This window comes from Ipomoea nil, unplaced genomic scaffold (genome assembly GCF_001879475.1).
Source record: "Ipomoea nil cultivar Tokyo-kokei standard unplaced genomic scaffold, Asagao_1.1 scaffold2761, whole genome shotgun sequence".
In the NCBI taxonomy this organism is placed as follows: domain Eukaryota; kingdom Viridiplantae; phylum Streptophyta; class Magnoliopsida; order Solanales; family Convolvulaceae; genus Ipomoea; species Ipomoea nil.
This window is the reverse complement of record NW_017619189.1, coordinates 1,199,388-1,218,963: the sequence shown is the minus strand read 5'-3', so window position 1 is coordinate 1,218,963 and position 19,576 is coordinate 1,199,388. Positions and strand designations below refer to the sequence as shown.

Here is a 19,576-nt window from a genome sequence, read left to right as displayed (position 1 = left end):
AATTATGAATGTGCAGGTATGAATTTATGAATGTGCAATTATGAAATTATGAATTTTTTTTTATGAGATTATGAATTTTCTGTTATGAAATTATGAATTTTTTGTTATGAGATTATGAATTTTCTGGTTTGCGATTATGAATTTTTTGTTATGAAATTATGAATTTTCTGTTACAAGTTTATGAATTTACATAAAATTCATAATTACATAACTGTAAATTCATAATCTCATAATAGAAAATTTATAATTTAATAAATGTTTTCTTTATACGATTATGAATTTTCTGTTATGAGATTATGAATTTATAGTATATTACTATATTCATAATCTCATAACAGAAAATTCATAATCTAAACAAACGCGCGCCGTTAACAGCACATTAACTAAAAAAAAATGTCCATAAAAACGACACCGTTTGGACTCGTGTTCACCATTCATGGTGAATACGTTTCCAGAGCATAATTTGCGATTATGCTCTGCATCCGGCATGGTGCACACGGTTGAACAGCATAATTTGTCCCCAAACAGGGGCCTCTGACAGAGCAATGGTTATGTTGTGCAACCGTGTGCACCATGTAAAAACGACGTCATTTTGACTAAAAACACGTGTTTCACTTAAAAAAAATCAATTTCGATTCCCCTCAACAGCATTATGTTGTTTTAGTTCATTCATTCTGGATATTTAGATAGAAATTAAAAATGATTTTTTTTTTCAGTTCATTCATTGATACTGTACTCAAGTCAAGACCCTAACTCCACCACAAAAGCTAGCTCATGAGTCGAGATTTGGCCTCAACTTAAGTATCACTCCACAATCTATTGCGGAGTCGATGTGGGAACATAATATTTTGCAACCGTGTGCATGGTTGCACAGCATAATTTGCCCTGACGGAGTTCACACTTCGCGTTGTTCTCAATCGTAATGCCCGGGCGAATTTCTTCCCGGATTCTGAAGATACACCCGGAATCAATTCGCGTTCTCTTCATGTTCCTAGTTATTGACTGCAATTTCGTTATGGATGTGATGTTTTCAGTGGGTCCCAGAAATGAGCGTTTTGCGGCTACAGTTAGACGATTCTCGCCGCTTCGCTTGCCTGGCTGCACGCCAACCTCTTGCTTCGTCGCCATTACCATCACTGCATTTCAACCTCTCATGTCATCGCGTCAAAATTTTCAATCCCACGCCCACCCTAGCATTTAAACCTCTCTCTAACAGTTATTTTGCTGATTGATTTGATAGATTGGTTGACTCTCCCCTCCCCATGGTATTCTCTCTCTATCTATTGATTTGCCTAAACTGATATGCATCTAATTTTCAGTTTGTATTGATGATTTGATTCGTTTTCTACAGTGCTTTACACATATTTATGGTACTTGTATGCAGGTAGATATCTGATTCTTCGTTTTCGTTGTCCCTTTCGCTATATACTGGTATCTATCTACTTTTCTCTCCTTTTCTTTGTCCCTTTCTTGTAAAGTGCATTAATTTATTAGTTTTCAAGTTAATTAAAATAATAAAGGGTTCTGATGTGATTCTTGGGCACTAATCTCTCTTTTAACTGGTGGCACTTTTGCTTAAGGAAATCTATTTTGTTTATATATGTATGTTTGAGTGGCCAGTAAGCTTGGAGTGGGGTAGATGAGTTTTCTGATTTGCTCAAATGCTTTGTTTGTGGGGAACACAGTTTTCTTTCCGTTAGAAACATTTTAGTTTGGTATGGTCACAACTCAGAAGGCCACTTTCAACTTCAAAGGGCCACACTGAGAGCCGGAGAGGAAATTAATTCAGTATTTAATGTTTAATTGAGCTATGGTAAGACCATAACAGTAATTTTTTTCAAAAAAAAAAAAAAACAGTAAGAAGTGCAATATTTTCACTTGTAGTTCTTAATAAGGACTCCCTCTATCTTATTTTACCTATCATTTTATTATCCATGAGTCAAATCAATTATATATTTTTTTGTTTATTTTCTTTAGTATTTTTTAAATTTATCTTTTGGTGTTTAATAGTATTTGTGTAATGCAGTTTTTAAATATATAAATTTTATATACTAATACTAAATTTAACATTATGAAAAATTGAATAAAAAATAACCTCAGTCAAGCTTTGTTAACCAAATTAGGCACATAAAATGGGATTGATGAGTAAAAATACAAAGATAATTCAAGCATACTAATTTAGATTGACTATATATATATATATATATATATATATATATATATATATATATATTTGCTAATTTAAACAAACATATAAAATAATAAGAGAGTATATATTATTGAAATGTGAGATTGACCATCTACAGTACTACTGCATTATAATAAGTTGCCATCTTCCTGTACACTTATACATAATATATTGCAAGTTGCCGAATATTTTCTTGGTCTTCATTAGAAAAACATCATTTTTACTATTGTTGTTTTTTTCTCTTTTAATTTTATTTGAAGAATAATAATTGTCTGGTTTTAAATTGTGTTCTTGAATGATAGGTACAATGGGTTTATTATCAATTGTATTCTTCTTTGTTTTTCGTTTCTATGTTTGGTTCAGACTTCAATGACTTGGAAATTTCTATGATAAAACCAGTTGGGCCATGGTTTAATATTCAAAACATGAATACAAGGTTTGGACCCATTGCTGCTTTTTCAGAGAAAACTTTGACTTCTCTACGTGTTTTGTGTGTTTCATAAGAAATCGAGTTGTTCTAAGTTTGGGGTTGAATATTTTTGCATACTTGTATGACTTGGAGCCAATATTATTCCTCAACTATTTATAAGTGGTGCCAACTGGAAACTATTTGCAATAATTTATCATATTTCTTTACTCTTTTTCTTCCTCTCTCCCCACACACACCTCGCCTTCCTGGTCAATGATGGACACTGGATTTAGATTTGTAAAACAACACCGAAAGAAGTTATTTTGAAGTTACCAATGATAATAGCCCAAGAAAAGTCTGAAAAGAAAGAGTTATTAACATAACATGTACTAATAGTTAACTGTTCACTTACTATTCCCCATGGTGTTTGTGTATATAGTCTATCTCATCATCTATAAGATTGCATTGAAGGTACAATTCGTGATGCACTTATGTGCAGGCATACAAATACCCCTGCATATTCTTTACATGTAAAATGTGTGGATATATATATATATATATATATATTATGTTCTTTTCAATTTTCATGTTTGACCTCCTGTATAGTTGTTGCAGTTGTCATTTTTTTATGCACTCTGTTTGTTTCCTGGGGTGGAGTAGTTGAACTTAGATTATTATAAAGCTACCACTTGCATCATCCTGATTGGATCATTGTCATCCCGTCTTGCAGATTGAAACTGCAATAAATTTTCTCCTGCAACAATTGAAGATCAAGTAGATTGAGAAGATTGAGAAAGGTGACCATGGAGCCTGGGAATATTGAATCTGGGCTCAGAAGAAGTGCATCTTATGCACGTTCTAGCAGTTCCCGTTCTCTGGGGAGGAGTTCTCGTAACTTGTCATTTTCTATTCCCCCACAGCCAGAAAGTGATGATGGCAGTGAATCGGTATCAGAAGCGGGAGATATTGGTGATAGGGTAATTTGCAGCAATAGGTACAGTGGGAGTGGTAGGGTATTCTTTTCTGCTGAAAATGCAGCAGAAAGTGGTATGGTTGTACCTATTGCAGAGGAAGGTATCTGGTCTCAAGATCAAATCGCTACAAACAATGTTTCTCCTGTATCACCATCTATCCCGGATATTGCATTGAAGGTGAGTTATTTGCTCTTTGTTTTTTCCTTTTTGTTTTCTTGTTTTTTTGGTCTGTCTCTCTTTTTTTAAAGATGAAGACATTTCCAATTAATTGTGATAAAAGTGTGATTTGTATGCAGGATTGCAAAAAGGAGGTGCCATGGTGGTTGGAATACTTTTCAAGCTTACTGTTTCTTGCTGTTTTCGGAATACTAGGGGTAAATGCCTTTATAATTGACCTTGTTAATATGTTGATTCAAAACCACATGTTTTTGTTTCCCATTCTTTGGAATCATTATTTTGTCATTTGTATAGTGCTGCTGCAATCATCCACCCACATCATGTAACTAATCTGCTCTTTGCCTTGCCAACGATGATGTTACGAGTCCCACATTGATAAAATAAGAGAGAACATATGGGTTTATAAGGTCATGGGTTAGACTAGCTAATAGGTTGGATTCCATCTTTTAGTGTGGTTTGGCTCATGTGCATTTTATAACATAGTATCAGAGTCTGTTCAGTCCACCTCCAATCCCTTCTGTTATGTATTATATGCAGGTTTTGTTGAGGTATGCTCTTCAAAAATTGTTTGGACCGGGAAATATTGGTGCCACAAGTGATCGAAGCTATATGTATGTTGACCTTCCTTCTAATATGGTAACCTTTGTGCTTTGCTTCCTCTTCTTTCTACATGAAAACACATGTCCCAGATAATGCTCCATCTCACATGGAGCCAAGAATTTATATTCTTTTGTTTGTTTCATAGGTTGGTTCATTTTTAATGGGTTGGTTTGGCGTGGTTTTCAAAGGACAAATTTCCAAAATTTCAGATCAGTTGGCCATTGGATTGTCAACTGGTTTTCTGGGAAGCCTTACTACTTTTAGTGGTTGGAACCAGAAGATGCTTGATCTCAGTGTTGAAGGTCGATGGGGATTTGCAGTACTTGGCATTCTTATAGGTACCGAATTGTTCTTAGAACAACTTGAGTTAACATTTACAACCGTCTTCTGTAGTTTGTGCTGTCGTTGATGGAGGTTTCGATTCTTGCAGGCTTGTTTCTTGTAGCCTACTCTATTATTTTCGGTATTGAGACTGCAAAAGGCTTTCAATGGATTTTGAGTACGAGTAAAAATCCCAGCTCTGAAAGCTCTTGGAAGATGAACAATTTCAAACGGCAAATGACAGTTTCATTAGCATTGCTGCTTATTCTGGCTGCTCTATGGAGCATGTGTATAGCACTGGAGGCCAACGAATTTAAAAGAGGCAACACCGAATCCCAGTTGTGGTTGGCTTGCCTTGTCGGACCATTTGGTGTCTGGATCCGGTGGTTCTTAGCACGATTAAATGGACGAGGCCTGGGGAAATCAGGCTTGCTGAAATGGGTACCCTTTGGAACCTTGATCGCCAACGTCTCTGCAGCCTGCTTCATGGCGGCTCTAGCAACCTTAAAGAAAGCGGTAACTTCCTTTTTGTGGCACTCGAACTGTTGGGCGAAGACCTAAGACACCAAGTCGAGCATACTGAAAGACAGAATGCTGGACTTGGCTCTTCAGACCTCTGCTCGATATGAACTTGTGTGATTATCGATTTACTCTCGTGACTTGTGTGTTGATTCAGGTGAAAACGAAGGACTGCGATACCGTTGTTGCAGGGATTCAGTTTGGGATGTTGGGTTGTCTTAGTACAGTGTCCACCTTCATTGCTGAATTCCATGCAATGAGAGAGAGCAAATACCCATGGAGAGCATATGCATATGCCATGGCTACAATACTTGTATCTTTTACTTTAGGGACTTTATTATACTCTGTACCAGTCTGGACAAAGGGATACTAACTAGAGGATTAGAGGATGATGTTTATGCAAAATCCAAGCTAGAAATAGGGGATCTAAGCTATTAGGGGGAAATTTAAAGTGATCATGATACATTGTGATTTAATTATGAATATGTTGAGTAAACTGCATGAGCTTTCTTGGTAAAATCAGAGTCTGAAACACTATTTTGGTCTGTTTTAATATTTAGTTCTATTTTCATTATTGAGACAAGCCACTTGACTGTAAGTTTCTTGAAGGTGCCTTACAAGACTAGCTCAGTTGGTTTGATCGATCATCTTAAAACTTTGTTCCAGCGGCAGTGTGGGGATTCAAATCCCATTGGGAATTTGGAGGTCATTGTGAGACCTTGATCGATCAGAGGCAGTGTTGCAAAAATCGCGCCTAGGCGCTAGGCGGTCGACCTCCTAGGCGCCCACCTAGGCGCTCTAGGCGATCCCCAGGTACCTAGCGATTTTTTCAACATTGATCAGAGGTGATGTAGACTCTTTATGAATAGAGTGTACAGGCAAGGGGTGGAAACCTGAGGACTGACTAGGCGTCTTGCAATTTACTTCCTCCAGCACCTCTTGGGGTGGTTCCAAGGACTTAAAGATTAGTCTGGCGTAAGTTTGGAAAACCTAATGTATCAGGTGTTTTACATTGGCTGGTCTAATTGAGTTGCAGAGTTTAGAAACATGATAGACAGTTTGATAACCAACTAGTGTGAAGGTAAGAATTGAAATTTATAATTAAGTCAACATGATACAGATAGGATTCACTGAGGCAGTGAAAAAGCATTTCAGCACCACTGGAAGAATAACTGGTTTCTGTTCTTCAATCTGCAGGTTTTAGTAATCAGACTCAAGCAAAGAAGGTGATGTTCTTGAGGTTGCTGTTTCTGATTTGGCTTCGATCTGCCGGACACCCTCAATCATCTTAACAACCTCTCCCATTTTAGGCCTTTGGTCCGGCATCCTCACCACACATGACAGAGCTATCTGCAACATCTCCACCATTTCTTCCTCTATGTTTGGAGACCTGAGCAGCTCCACATCAAACACTTCCGCTGTCCACTCTTCCCGGACGACCGAATGCACCCACCGCACTAAATGTATGATCTCATCCCCGCTCGTCGTGTGCACGGGGGACTTCCCGGTGAGGAGCTCAAGCAACAACACGCCAAAGCTGAACACATCAGACGGCTGTGTAGCCTTTCTGGTGTCCATTACTTCCGGGGCACGGTAGCCAGCAGCACGTGCTAGGGGTGGAGGCAACGAGCCCATGATCGCTGACAGACCAACGTCGGCTACACACCCATATTGCCTCGAGTTCAGAAAGACGTTCGAGGATTTAATGTTGCCATGAACCATCTTCCCCCCGTTTGCTCCATGGATCCCCGCAATTCCCCTTGCTGCACCTATGCCTATCTTTACCCGCGTTTCCCAATCCAAAGGTACCATATTTTCTCCCCTATTTCCTGCAGATTGAGAGATATATATGTGAGGAATTAACACTTTACAGGATGAAATGTCAGAGATTGAATAAAGAAGCATACATACATACCATGCAATATTGCAGCAACACTGCCTTGGCTGAAAAAGTCACAGACAATGAGCTTCTCTTCTTTGGAATAGTAGTATGCTCTAAGCTCAATCACATTCTCATGTTTTATGCTTCCCACAACCTCCATTTGCTGCTCGAATTCCTTCATCCCAACCCCCACTTCCTTCAACCTCTTCACCACCACCGTCGTTGCATCCTCTAGTATCGCTTTGTAAGCCATACCGAACGTTCCTTTCCCAAGAACCTCTGCAGAAGCTCTCAGAAGGTCCTCTAGATCGAACGCATAGTTACATCCCTCGAAGAAAACCAGACTATTGTTGTTCGCACCTTGCCCCCGTGAAATCGCCTTTTCAGGTGACATAATACGCCCCTTCTCCAGTTTCCCCAGGAAACCCGCATCGCGTTTCCTTCTCAGACAACAAACCAGCAACACAAAACCAAACCCAAGAATGGCAACTACACTCCCAGCCACTACAGTTCCAAGCAAAGCCTTCTCACTCAATTTTCCAGTTTTGTTGGGTTTAAGGTTTGGTTGGGGAGGCAGGGAAACAATAGGGGGACTAGAAACAGTGTAATCTAAGAAAGAAACATTATTTCCAACAAACACACTTTTGGGAAACCTTTGAAGTGACTTAGGCACAAATCCAGTGAGACCATTGTTAGACAAATTCAAAAGCTGCAGCCTAGGCAAATTCAAGTCAGGGATTTCCCCTGAGATTGAATTGTTAGCAAGGTTTAAGGAAGTGAGACGACTCAAACCCGAGATCGAATAAGGAATGCTGCCATTAAACCCATTGTTAGACAGGTTAACACTAGTAAGATTCTTCCAGACAGAGAAATCAGAAGGCAAAGGACCAGACAAATTGTTGTGCTGCAAATAAAGACAAGACAAGTTCTTCAAGTTACCAAAGTCTGGAGGGAAATTCCCAGAGATGCCATTGGATCTGAGGCTCAAGATCTGCAGTGCTGACAAGCGGCCGAGAGTGTCGTTTGGAATTGGGCCATGAAACCCAACCCCAGGTAGCCTCAATGCTATCACTCTTGACCCATCTTCATTGCAGGTCACTCCAGTCCAATTCTTGCAGACAGGCAGCCTCTCATCCCAGTTCAGAGCCCTGGAATGAGGGAGTTCTTTAACAAACTCCAGCAATGCCTGCTTATCTTGCTCATCAACAATGGTGGTGCCACTGCCTTCTGACAGCACCAACACCCACCATAGCAGAGCCAATGAGCATACATTTCTCAGCCCCCCCTCCATTGCAAGATTCTTTTTTGATCAATATTTCAAACTCTTGAAGACATTTTGGAGCTAGGAAGAAGAAGAAGAAGAAGGGGTGGCAGCTTAAATCCTTAAAGCAAAAAACACAGACTGACTGGTGACAACTATATATAGGTGCATGTGAAGGGGGAGGAGAAGCACTGGAGATTGTTTAATTTAAAGAACTGGAGATCTCAAGGTTTGGAAGGAATAGAGGGAATTCTTGTTTAATTTAAAGGAGGGATCTTTGGCTCTTTGCCTTTGCCCTTTGGGCCTGAAAGACTGGAAAACTCTGAACATGCTTTTTCTTTTTGTTGTTGTTTGCTCTTTTGCTTTTTTCCCTTTGGTTTTTAAAATCTGGGTTTTATAGCATGAGTGCCAAATCCAAGAACTTGATTCAGAACAAGTTGTAAAAAGACAGGACTTCACATATTTTACAGCCATTTCTACCTGGAGAAGTGAGCTATGGCAATAGTACAGTACCATATTGTCCCCCTTTTATTGGGGGCTGGGAAAGGTTTCTGGGCAGAAAATTCCATGATCAGCCCTAGGGTTTCACAATTCACATATCAAAAAATGGGATGATAAAGTCATCATGCCCCTCTAAACTTACTCACTAATCATTCCTTTATAGCCCAACATTCCTTTATATAGTAGGGATGGGTAGTATAGGTCAAACTTTTTCTACTTTCATTCAAAACCAGTTTCCCATTTGGCATCAGATCTGGGGAATGAGTATAATGCAATTGACTTACCTAGATGTTTGATTTCAAATGTAAAAGATTCTTTGATGTTATAGATTTTTCCGTAACTCTAGAAATTCCTCAATTACTGGTTAATTTTTCGGCCAATTAAAAGAAGTCAGGAATTAGGGAATTTTTCAAACTTTTTTTTTTTTTTTTTTTTTTTTTTTTTTTTTTTATCATCGTATCGTATTTTGAGATTTTAGTCTTTAAAGATCCAAGAGAAATAGTTATATCTTTGACACACAAATACACAAGCCTATCAACTGATTAGAGACATCCCAAAAGTGTAGCAAATTAAAAAGTTTTAACTATAATTTCAAATATTTACTTTAAATATAACAATTTATTACTTAAATAACGGATAATGGTCGGTGTAATCCATGGAGTATAACTCCCACTAAGCGTTTACTTTTTATTGGATGAAAAAAAAAAAAGAATAAACAAAAATCATGGCTTACCCCTTTTTATTAATCAATCAAAGCATGACAAAATATTAAAAATAAATACACAACCAAATTTAAAATTTATTTCCTTTTGATCTTCAATAATGTTGCCAAATCTCCAATCATTAAAATATTGAGTTAATACCCAAAATCGTCCTCGACTATAGTGGTTTTTCTCAATTTCGTCCTAAACGACTTTGGTGACCTAATATCGTCCCAGACTTTTGTGTTTTGCTCAATTTAGTCTCAGACTTTTGTGTTTTTGCTCAATTTAGTCCCTCATTTGTTATTCTGTCCATTTGGTGTTAAATAAATAGACATTTCAATAATTTTAATATTGGCATCTCTTTACTCATAGACATGTGAACTGCGAAATCCTTTTTTTTTTTACGAATTACTCCCAGAATTACTCCTAAAACTGCGAATGTAAAATTTGATTTGCAGGTCCGGGAGTAATTCTGGGTGTAATTCGTACAAGAAAGAGGAATTTCGTACTTCACAAGTTGAAAGTAAAGAGATATCAATATTGACATTACTGAATTGTCCCTTAATTTAACACCAATTTGACGGAATAACAAATAAAGGACTAAATTGAGCGAAACACAAAAGTCTGGGACGATATTAGGTCACCAAAGTCGTTTAGGACAAAATTGAGAAAAACCACTATAGTCGAGGACGATTTTGGGTATTAACTCTTAAAATATTAGTTATTAAGAGTAATACTCCAAAAACCTTGTGGTTGAGTGGCATGACTATTGTTCTCTCAGAAGATCACAGGATTAAACCCTAGTGGGGTAACACAAACACAAAAAAAAAAAAAAAATTGAATTATTATTCTACTCATTTTTACATTATAAACACTTAACTAATAATATAGATATATAGCTATACACTATTACTTTATTATTTTCATCAATATATTTCCTATTGTGACCTATTAAGTATTAACATACTAAAAATTAGTACCCTATTTTGACTAAACTAGGGATGGCAACGGGGCGGGGCGGGGGCGGGGAATGGGGTCCCCGTCCCCGTCCCCGAAATCTCTTCCCGTTCCCCGTCCCCGCCCCGTTCCCCGGCGGGGATGGAGAATTATTCCCCGTCCCCGTCCCCGCGGGGATTTTTCGGGGACGGGGAATCCCCGTTTCATTTTTTGAAATATCCCAATGAAAAAAAAAGGACTAAAATTATCTAAATTGAGAAGTCAGCAGAAGCTTCTTGGCTTCTTGCCTTCCCACATTTGCAATGCCCAGCTTCTTTCGTGGGAACTCATCCTCTTCCTGGACTGCTTTATTATATTTGATAGCAAGATTATTTAGCATTTTCTACGCGTGAGATTATCAAAAGCAAGCAGCTTTTCCAAAAGCTTTCATAGCATGATTGAAATCCAAAAAAAACATAAAAGCTTTACCCATTGCAATATCAAAAAAGATAGCTATTGTGCATGTTCAACAGTGACTCCCCTATATATATTTGATGATGTCAAAATGAGGATCATTGCCCAAAGTCAAAGAAGAGTTAAAGTGCTATACGACTATATTCCCTAAAATACAAGCAGGTTACGTAGTTCATCACCTGAGAGTTTTATTATTATTAATATTATATATTATATATTATATATATTATATATAATTTTAAACGGGGATTCGGGGACGGGGACGGGGATCGGGGATCGGGGTCGGGGTTGGGGCGGGGAATGCCGTCCCCGTCCCCGTCCCCATCCCCGCCCCCGTTCCCCGAAAACAATCCCCGAACCCGCCCCCGTCGGGGCAGGGATCGGTTTTCCCCATCGGGGGCGGGTTGAATTGCCATCCCTAGACTAAACCTGTCAGTAAGTATATATGTTACAAAAATTTATAATATAGTTTTATAAATAAAATAGTAATTTCACGTTTACAATTCACAATAGTATTATCATTTTTTTTTTATTTAAGAGTAGTAATTAATCATTTTCACTAATTGAGATTTATAAAATTTTTCATATTTTATTAGTATGAAAATTTTTCCAAAAGTTAAAAGCTAGCGAAGCATTATTATGAAATTATCAGTTTTGGTGCAAGGGACTCTTTACATCATCACCTATAAGTGGACAATTATATTGTACTAACTACTAAGTACTAACTAAAGCCAACAATCATTTCTTGTACTTTTTCCTGCCCTATTCACCACAAATTCTTTTTTATTTTTTATTTTTTTGAAAACACAAATTCTTTTTTTTTTTTTTTATCATTTCCTCTCCACTCCCCGAAACCTTCTCCGGGGCAAATTATGTCCTGAGCACGTGCCCACCACGCACATGGTGCACACGAATCTATATTCATAATTTTTATACTATAGATTCATAATTGAGTTAATACCCAAAATCGTTCTCGACTATAGTGGTTTTTCTCAATTTCGTCCTAAACGACTTTGGTGACCTAATATCGTCCCAGACTTTTGTGTTTCGCTCAATTTAGTCCCAGACTTTTGTGTTTTTGCTCAATTTAGTCCCTCATTTGTTATTCTGTCTATTTGGTGTTAAATAAATAGACAATTCCGTAATTTTAATATTGACATCTCTTTACTCATAGACATGTGAACTGCGAAATCTTTTTTTTTTTTTTTTTTTTTTTTTTTTTTTTTTTTTTTTACGAATAACTCCCAGAATTACTCCTAAAACTGCGGATATAAAATTTGATTTGCAGGTCCGGGAGTAATTCTGGGTGTAATTCGTACCAGAAAGAAGAATTTCACACTTCACAAGTTGAAAGTAAAGAGAGATCAATATTGACATTACTGAATTGTCCCTTTATTTAACACCAATTTGACGGAATAACAAATAGAGGACTAAATTGAGCGAAACACAAAAGTCTGGGACGATATTAGGTCACCAAAGTCGTTTAGGACGAAATTGAGAAAAACCACTATAGTCGAGGACGATTTTAGGTATTAACTCATTCATAATTTCTATACTGTAGATCCATAATTTCTAGAATTTCGGTGAGCTAAGATTTATACTTTAGATTCCAATTGTTGAACTATGTTTTTCACAAATAAGAGCAGTATAGAAATTATGAATCTACTGTATAGAAATTAATCAATTATGGATCTACTGTATTTAAATTATGGATCCTACGATTTTAGAAATTATGAATCTAAAGTATAAATTTTAACTCACCGAGAGTCTAGAAATTATGGATCCACAATATAGAAATTATGGATATAAATTCATACCCAGGGCCGGATATTAGGTTTTTGTGGCCCTGTTCTGGAAAATAACTGAGGCCCTCCAAAATCATAATTTTTAAAACTAACATATGTCAGTTTCGAACCTTTGACCTCCAAGTTAAAATACAATAAATACACATTACTACTATCTCTTCATGAAACCTTTTAAATTTGATTGAAAACTTTTAATTTTTATTTCTAAACTAGCTAGGTAAATATTAAATATTAGGCCTCTAAAATTTGGGGCCGCTCTAAAATTGGGGGCCCTGTGCGATAGTCCAGCTTACACAGCCTGAAATCCGGCCCTGCAGCATGTAAAGTGGACACGTGCTCACAACATAATGATTGTCCGGCCAGTGCCACGGCTTTCAATTTTGGTAATCTATATATACCTTAATTAATTCATCCAAAATATTTGTGTTTTACGTTGAGAATATTCTATGCTACATTTATTTAAAAAAAAAAAAAAGAGTGAATAATGGGTTTATAATATTTTGAGTTGTGCTAAGTAATTTTTTGGATTTGATCTTTTAGGGTTATTTAGAAACCAGGAAAATAACTTTTGAAAAATGAATCACTTTCTAGAAAATATTTTCATTTTCTGTGTTTGGTTGCATTCTAGAAAACTGTCTTGGTATGTTTGGTTCATTTTCAAGAAAATAAACATAATTTTATAATTAAACATTTTAATGATTTTGTTTAGAATATAATAACATTTATAATCTAAAAACATAATAAGTCACAATCCAGGTTATACCCTTGATTTATTTCAATTTTTTCTGTTAATTTATATATATATATATATATATATATATATATATATATATATATATATATATATATATATATATATATATATATATATATATATAGGATTACATTCAAATACAAACGGTCCTTAAAATACAAACGTGTGGATTCATTAGGATCGTTGGATTTTAGAATTGGATGTCCAGGATTTGTTTAATTATTTATGGTGTTTTTAAGGGTCCGATCGGCTGATGTATTTTAGTGGGGTATTTTTGGATATTTTTATTTCTTAATATCGGTTCAATTCCTTCTCAAATTCAATCACCACTATTTTACGCGATATTCACGGTCTCTATCTCTTTCGATTCCGAACTGCACGACTGCCAAGGGATCCCTCTCTGTCGATTCACAATCATCATCAGCCGCCGCACGATGGTCGTCGGTGGGGTCTGCGATGGAGCCAAGCGATGGGGACCATCATCCCAAGGTTCAGATCGAGGTATTTTTTTGCTCCCCTTTCTCGTTTGGAATTTTTTTCTACTCGTTTTTTGGATCAATTTTGTTGGGGTGTTTGTCGTTTGGTGGTGGAGGGTGGTTATACATGTCGGGATCCTTCATCAGGCGAGGTGTATGTGGGGTGGGGGGTGGCTTTTGGTGGTTGCCGGGTGATTGGGTCGACGGACCTCGGGGGTTTTTATTATTATTTTTTATTCCTTTTTCTTTTTTGTTTTTTTTTTTCCTTTTTTTGTACTGTTGCGCTCAATTCAATGGAGAGTGGAGACAAATTTTTAGGTCCATCATTAAGTGAGTTGTGTGTGGGGGTGGTGGCTTGCAGTGGTGCATGGCGTGTTCGGGGTGGTTGTAATACAGTACCATTTTTTTTCATTTTTTTTTTACTTCTTGTTTGGAAATTCAAGGAAAATAAGTCAGTAGATATTGTTGTTGTGCATAATTGTAGGCCTCATTGTAATTAGTTATATGATGAATTGGTATTATGAACGATGTTAATGTTGTAGTTGTTGTCTGTGATTATTCTCCAAATAATAAATTGGCTTTAAGTAAATGCATGCTATGCTAGAACTCTCACTGGCCACCAGATTCTTCTTGGTGTGCATGTGTGCATAGTGCTTAGTTTTTGGGATTTTTTGTTTTTGCTGGGTTTTATGTGTGAACATTGTTGTTAAATGACATTTGTAATTGAATTTAAGAATTGATTAGTTGCAAGGTTGTGTTATAAACTAATGAATTCGTTGTGCGCATGCTTGTGAATAAATGGGTGCATTTGTTGGGATTTATGTGTGTGCAGTTTTGTTAAGTGACATTTGTAATTTGAATTCAAGAATTGGTTAGTTGCAAGGTTGTGTTATGAAGTAATGAATTTGCTGTGTGCACGCTTGTGAATGAATGAGTGCATTTGCGTGATTTATGTGTGCACAGTTTTGTTAATTGGCCTTTGTAATATGAATTAAAGAATTGGTTAGTTGCAAAGTTGTGTTATAAAGTAATGAATTCGTTGTGTGCATGTTTGTGAATAAATGTGTGCATTTGATGGGATTTATGTGTACACAGTTTTGTTAAGTGGCATTTGTAATTTGAATTCAAGATTTGGTTAGTTGCAATGTTGTGTTATAAAGTAATGAATTCCCTGTGTGCATGCTTGTGAATAAATGGGTGCATTTGCTGGAATTTATGTGTGCACAGTGTTGTTAAATGGCATTTGTAATTTGAATTCAAGAATTGCTTAGTTGCAAGGTTGTGTTATAAAGTAATGAATTTGATGTGTCCATGCTTGTGAATAAATGAGTGATTTTATTTGATTTTATGTATGCATTGTGTTTTTCAATGTGCTCTAGGTTATTTTCGGATTGTGATCTATGGTGTGCTTATTTTGTTTGTTATTTTACTCAGAATGTGTGCACTTTTAGGTGCAAATGTGTGCATAGTTATTAGTTTGATGTCATTTTTGTTTTTCTAATATGAAGCTGAAATATGGTGATTGCCCGGAAGATTTGGTATGTTCTCTATTGACTATTTCGCCAAGTCTGGTACTTTTTACATCTTTGCGCTTTTCGTTTTTCTTCATTTTCATGTTTGCAATATGAGCTTCTGTTACAGTTGGACATGCTAATGGAATTCTTTAGCACTATTCATCCCGGGAGGTTTACTATGTCTGCGTGTTTGGAGCCAAAGCATATGCAGATGAGTTGGCGTGATGGCAAGAATAAGGTTGACTGCGGGGTGTATGTCATGCGTCACATGGAGTCTTACGTGGGACAGGGATTGACCAGATAGAGATGTGGCCTTACCAAAGGTAACACTGCTCAGCTCAAGAAGTTGAGGTTACGGTACATGAAGGAAATTGCAACATCAGAATTTAATTTACTTAAGTGTAGGAATATCTCTCGAGCGTATCAGTTCGTGTCATCAATCCCGTAGGTCCGTAGTGATTTTCGTGTACTTGGTTTAATGGATATTAATTCGCAGTTTTTGCTGTGGTATGGCTTCCTTTTTGGGTTTTTTATACAGCTACCATTGTTATTGTTTATGGGTGATGAAATCACTATTTAGTTTGTTGAGTTCTCAATTTTTTTGCTAAGTACGGGCTGCACCTGTGTACCCTTGTGGGGTCCCTAGAAATTTGTTTGTTCACAGTTGGTTGTGTGTTTATTAGTGACAAATTTATTGTATTAATTGCTCCGCCTTTATTAAAATTTCATTGTCTACTTTGGTGTGGGTTTCGTGTGTGTTTGTCGAAATGCAAAGTGTTATAATTCCGGGTGCATAGCCTTGCACGACTAAATGAATTCCGCTTGTTTTAGTAAATGGACAGATGTGTGCACTTTGGCACCATACTGTGTGCATGATCAAATATGTATAATACACTGTCTAGGCTAATATTCCCGTATATGTTTAGTAAAATGAACACATGTGTGCACGGTGGCGTTAATCTGTGTGTATGAACAACTATATAAACTATATAAATGTAAACTATGGCTAAGAAGTCAATTAAATGTACTCAAGTGACTAGTTCACCTTTAACTTGTGGGCTTATTAAAGCAAAGCACATGCACATACTTGCACTTAACTCTGTGCATTGATATCTAAAGAAATTGCAACCATGGACATTAGCTAAAAAAAAATTCGCAACAGTGGCTAGTTTACTGTTAGTGAATTGGTCTAGTAATTATTTAGGTGTCCGCACGGTAGGGTTGAACTATGTGTATGGGAATCTAAATGAATTGCAATCATTGATAATTACTACATAAATTTCATATACGGGACTAGTTCGCTGTTACCTAATAGACTTAGCGAATAACTACACCTGTGCCATTCTGCGCTAACTGTGTGCATGCGCTAACAACATACGTTTGCATGGTATATACAAGAAGCATAGTACAAATTAATATGACATTTTTTAGTCTATAAAAATGTTTTGTATATTTAAATTGATTTTATAAAAGGTGCATTATTTATGATGTTTTACTATGTATGATGATGAGAAGTAAAAATTTTTTGCACATACAGTTAAATACCGCTACTATTTTGTCTTTTTAAACTAAAACATGTTGTCATATTAAAGTAAGCATATTATAAAGAAATAGTGTGCATGGGAACTAAATAAATATCAACCATTGATATTATAAGTTCAACGACGATGTAGTTCAACTTCAAATGAAGTTATTATTCATACTATTTTAAACCGTGTGGGGTTATTCGGCTAATATGTCTTGTTTGTCTGGACAATTTCGGCTGTCGTGGCTGGGTCGGTCACAGGTAGCGCACGTCCGTCTTCTAGAGTTGCAAACTATTGTCCGACGTATGGTGTGCTTTCGGTTTTGCAAGTAGGTAACCACTGTTTTGTTCCATCGGGTAATATAATCATATCGCAATCCGTTACTCCTGCTCCGCTATGATCTTCACCTGTATATCAACAATGTTATTTTGTTAATAGTAGATGCATTATTCGGCACTGGCAGCACTATTAGAATTGTGTACGCTAAGACAAACGAAACAGTAAACCCGCACTTGGTCATCCATTTTTTTCACAGTCTGTGTCTATGTACCCATGTGTGCACAGCCGGCTAATAACGTGTGCACTAGTTCATACAGACCTCTACACCTACGCCCCACATGGTATACTGACTCCATAAGTGCTAAATTTGCTGAATTGTATACAGATTATTCAAAAAAATTCTGCTACGAGTATGGCCATATTCAAATTTGCCCTATTTTTGCAGCAGGAAAAAAAAATTTAAAAGACACGCATTACACATTGTTCATTACCGCACAAACTACATACAATGATTTTGGTAAGATATACTGTGTATTTACCTGGGTTTGGAGCATCCATGTAGTCTGGTTTGGCGTCGTAATTTGGCCGGTTTTCGCCGTGAATGGGATCTTCTCTCACGTTCATGGTTGCACGACGGAATCTCTTTGCCGTTCGTATAGAATTTTTCGTTCGCATGGATATAATGTGTTCAAATCCTACCCAATTTAAACTTCCTTAACCGTTGCATATTTTAGAAATCAATTGTATTCCTTTTCTAATCAAATTTTTCCGCTTTTACAGTGTTAATACATTCCCAATTTTGCCCTTGTCTACATTAATTAGAAATCCGTGTGTCATTATTAACCTTTCATCCAGTCCATTGATCCAATGATATCCTATGGCTAGATTATGTCCACACATTTGTATTTTAAGGGGGTTTGCATGTGAATGCAACCCTATATATATATATATATATATATATATATATATATATATATATTACTATAAGAGTTGTACTATACAATTTTTTAGACAAAAATGTCCCGGGTGTTATAACATCATCATGAATATACACGCAATCATCACCACACAAGTCAAGAGTAGTATATTGAGCATAAGCATTATCAAATGTAATGACATAAGGAGGATCAAGAGATTTATCAAAGGTCGAAGCAATAATATTATCATTTGGCTCTTCGTCCTCCCACATGATCTCAATCTCTTCATCGCTCGAGCTTTCCCCTTTTACTCCTTTTTTATTCTCCAATTTGTGAATTGAAATTTCTTCAAGCACGGGGGCTTTATTACTACTCTTTGAAGTGACGACGTGGGCCTCCAATCAGTTCTTTCTTGCCATTTCTCCTATCATCCATACCAACGTGGTTTCCATTTTCTTCAATGGTTGCAATACATCCTCCCGGTATGCCGCCATTTCCTTCTCAAATTCCTTCTTGAGCGAAACTTTGATATTGGCCAAGTCTTCCTTAGCCTCTTGAATGAAGTCTTGAAGTCTCCTCTCAAGGCGTTCATATTCTTCGTCGAATGGGAGTAATGGTTGGATAACATAACACGGTCTCTTCCAAGATAGAGGATTATAAGGGTAATACAGTTTCTTCTCTTCATAATACCATGGTGTGGGTGAGTGGGGTAGATAATTGGGTGGGGTATGCTTTCGATGGGAATAACAAGACCGGACAAGGAGAGGTTTATCATAGAAATCATATGATAGAGAATACATTTTTCAAAGCACAAGAGGAAGAACAATATTTTGCAACTAGAAGTAATTGCTTGCGAGAAAAAATGATATACAACAAATGTGCGTGCTCACTTTCAAATCACAACAAGATATAAAATATGTACAAAACAAAAGAAAACAACAAACCAACAACAAAATGCACAATATGCACAAAACAAAAAGAAGATACAATATATGTACAAAATAAGAAAAAAAACAATACAATGTACAATTAGCAAAAACAAGATAGCACAATATACAAAATGATGGATATAACAACACAATGAATTCACAAGATAGCACTTATGAAATACAATGGAATATGCACAAGGAAGTAAAAGAACAAGTAAAAGAAAGAAAACTAGACTTCATACGCAAATGTGAAACTTATGCCAACAACATAACATCCAAAACTGTTGTGATCCCCGGCAACGGCGCCATTTTGACGTGATGTAATTTAGCGGTAGATGGAAAGTAGGTTGGGAATGAAGATTCCCGGGATGTTGTTCTCTAGAGATTGACACTTGGAATTAAATGTTGTATTAGCAAGCACAACCACGCA

At 36.7% G+C, this 19,576-nt stretch overlaps 2 protein-coding genes and 1 long non-coding RNA gene across 7 annotated transcripts; 2 read left to right on the top strand and 1 right to left on the bottom strand.

The window, feature by feature from the left end:
- Positions 1–952: 952 nt before the first annotated feature.
- LOC109157152 (fluoride export protein 2-like) lies at positions 953–5,733 on the top strand. 5 transcript variants are annotated; one of them, XM_019305062.1, is made up of 8 exons: positions 953–1,265; positions 1,385–1,431; positions 3,328–3,748; positions 3,868–3,945; positions 4,286–4,384; positions 4,494–4,686; positions 4,779–5,185; positions 5,346–5,733. In XM_019305062.1, exons 3-8 carry the CDS (start codon positions 3,401–3,403, stop codon positions 5,559–5,561), a joined length of 1,341 nt encoding a protein of 446 aa, XP_019160607.1. In that variant the 5' UTR covers positions 953–1,265; positions 1,385–1,431; positions 3,328–3,400; the 3' UTR covers positions 5,562–5,733. The 5 variants fall into 5 exon arrangements, with proteins under 5 accessions (XP_019160607.1, XP_019160605.1, XP_019160604.1 ...); XM_019305060.1 differs by lacking the exon at positions 1,385–1,431; XM_019305059.1 differs by lacking the exons at positions 953–1,265; positions 1,385–1,431 and adding an exon at positions 2,757–3,068.
- A 49-nt stretch (positions 5,734–5,782) lies between these two features.
- On the top strand, positions 5,783–6,475 carry LOC109157153. The gene is made up of 3 exons (XR_002050183.1): positions 5,783–5,797; positions 6,191–6,269; positions 6,386–6,475. It is a non-coding gene; the product is annotated as an uncharacterized LOC109157153 (long non-coding RNA).
- On the bottom strand, positions 6,260–9,081 carry LOC109157151 (probable inactive receptor kinase At4g23740). Its single transcript, XM_019305056.1, has 2 exons — positions 7,104–9,081; positions 6,260–7,017 (listed from the first exon to the last, which is right to left on the bottom strand). Exons 1-2 carry the CDS (start codon positions 8,359–8,361, stop codon positions 6,389–6,391), a joined length of 1,887 nt encoding a protein of 628 aa, XP_019160601.1. The 5' UTR covers positions 8,362–9,081; the 3' UTR covers positions 6,260–6,388.
- Between the last annotated feature and the right edge of the window lie 10,495 nt (positions 9,082–19,576).

What these genes read in the sequence shown, in the direction of transcription:
- LOC109157152 (XM_019305060.1), top strand. Translation starts at nt 3,401, where the DNA reads ATGGAGCCTGGGAATATTGAATCTGGGCTCAGAAGAAGTGCATCTTAT. An exon ending in TCCCGGATATTGCATTGAAG is followed by an intron (nt 3,749 to 3,867) that starts GTGAGTTATTTG and finishes ATTTGTATGCAG; the next exon opens with GATTGCAAAAAGGAGGTGCC. An exon ending in CTGTTTTCGGAATACTAGGG is followed by an intron (nt 3,946 to 4,285) that starts GTAAATGCCTTT and finishes TATTATATGCAG; the next exon opens with GTTTTGTTGAGGTATGCTCT.
- LOC109157151 (XM_019305056.1), bottom strand. Translation starts at nt 8,361, where the DNA reads ATGGAGGGGGGGCTGAGAAATGTATGCTCATTGGCTCTGCTATGGTGG. An exon ending in TGTTGCTGCAATATTGCATG is followed by an intron (nt 7,018 to 7,103) that starts GTATGTATGTAT and finishes CTCAATCTGCAG; the next exon opens with GAAATAGGGGAGAAAATATG.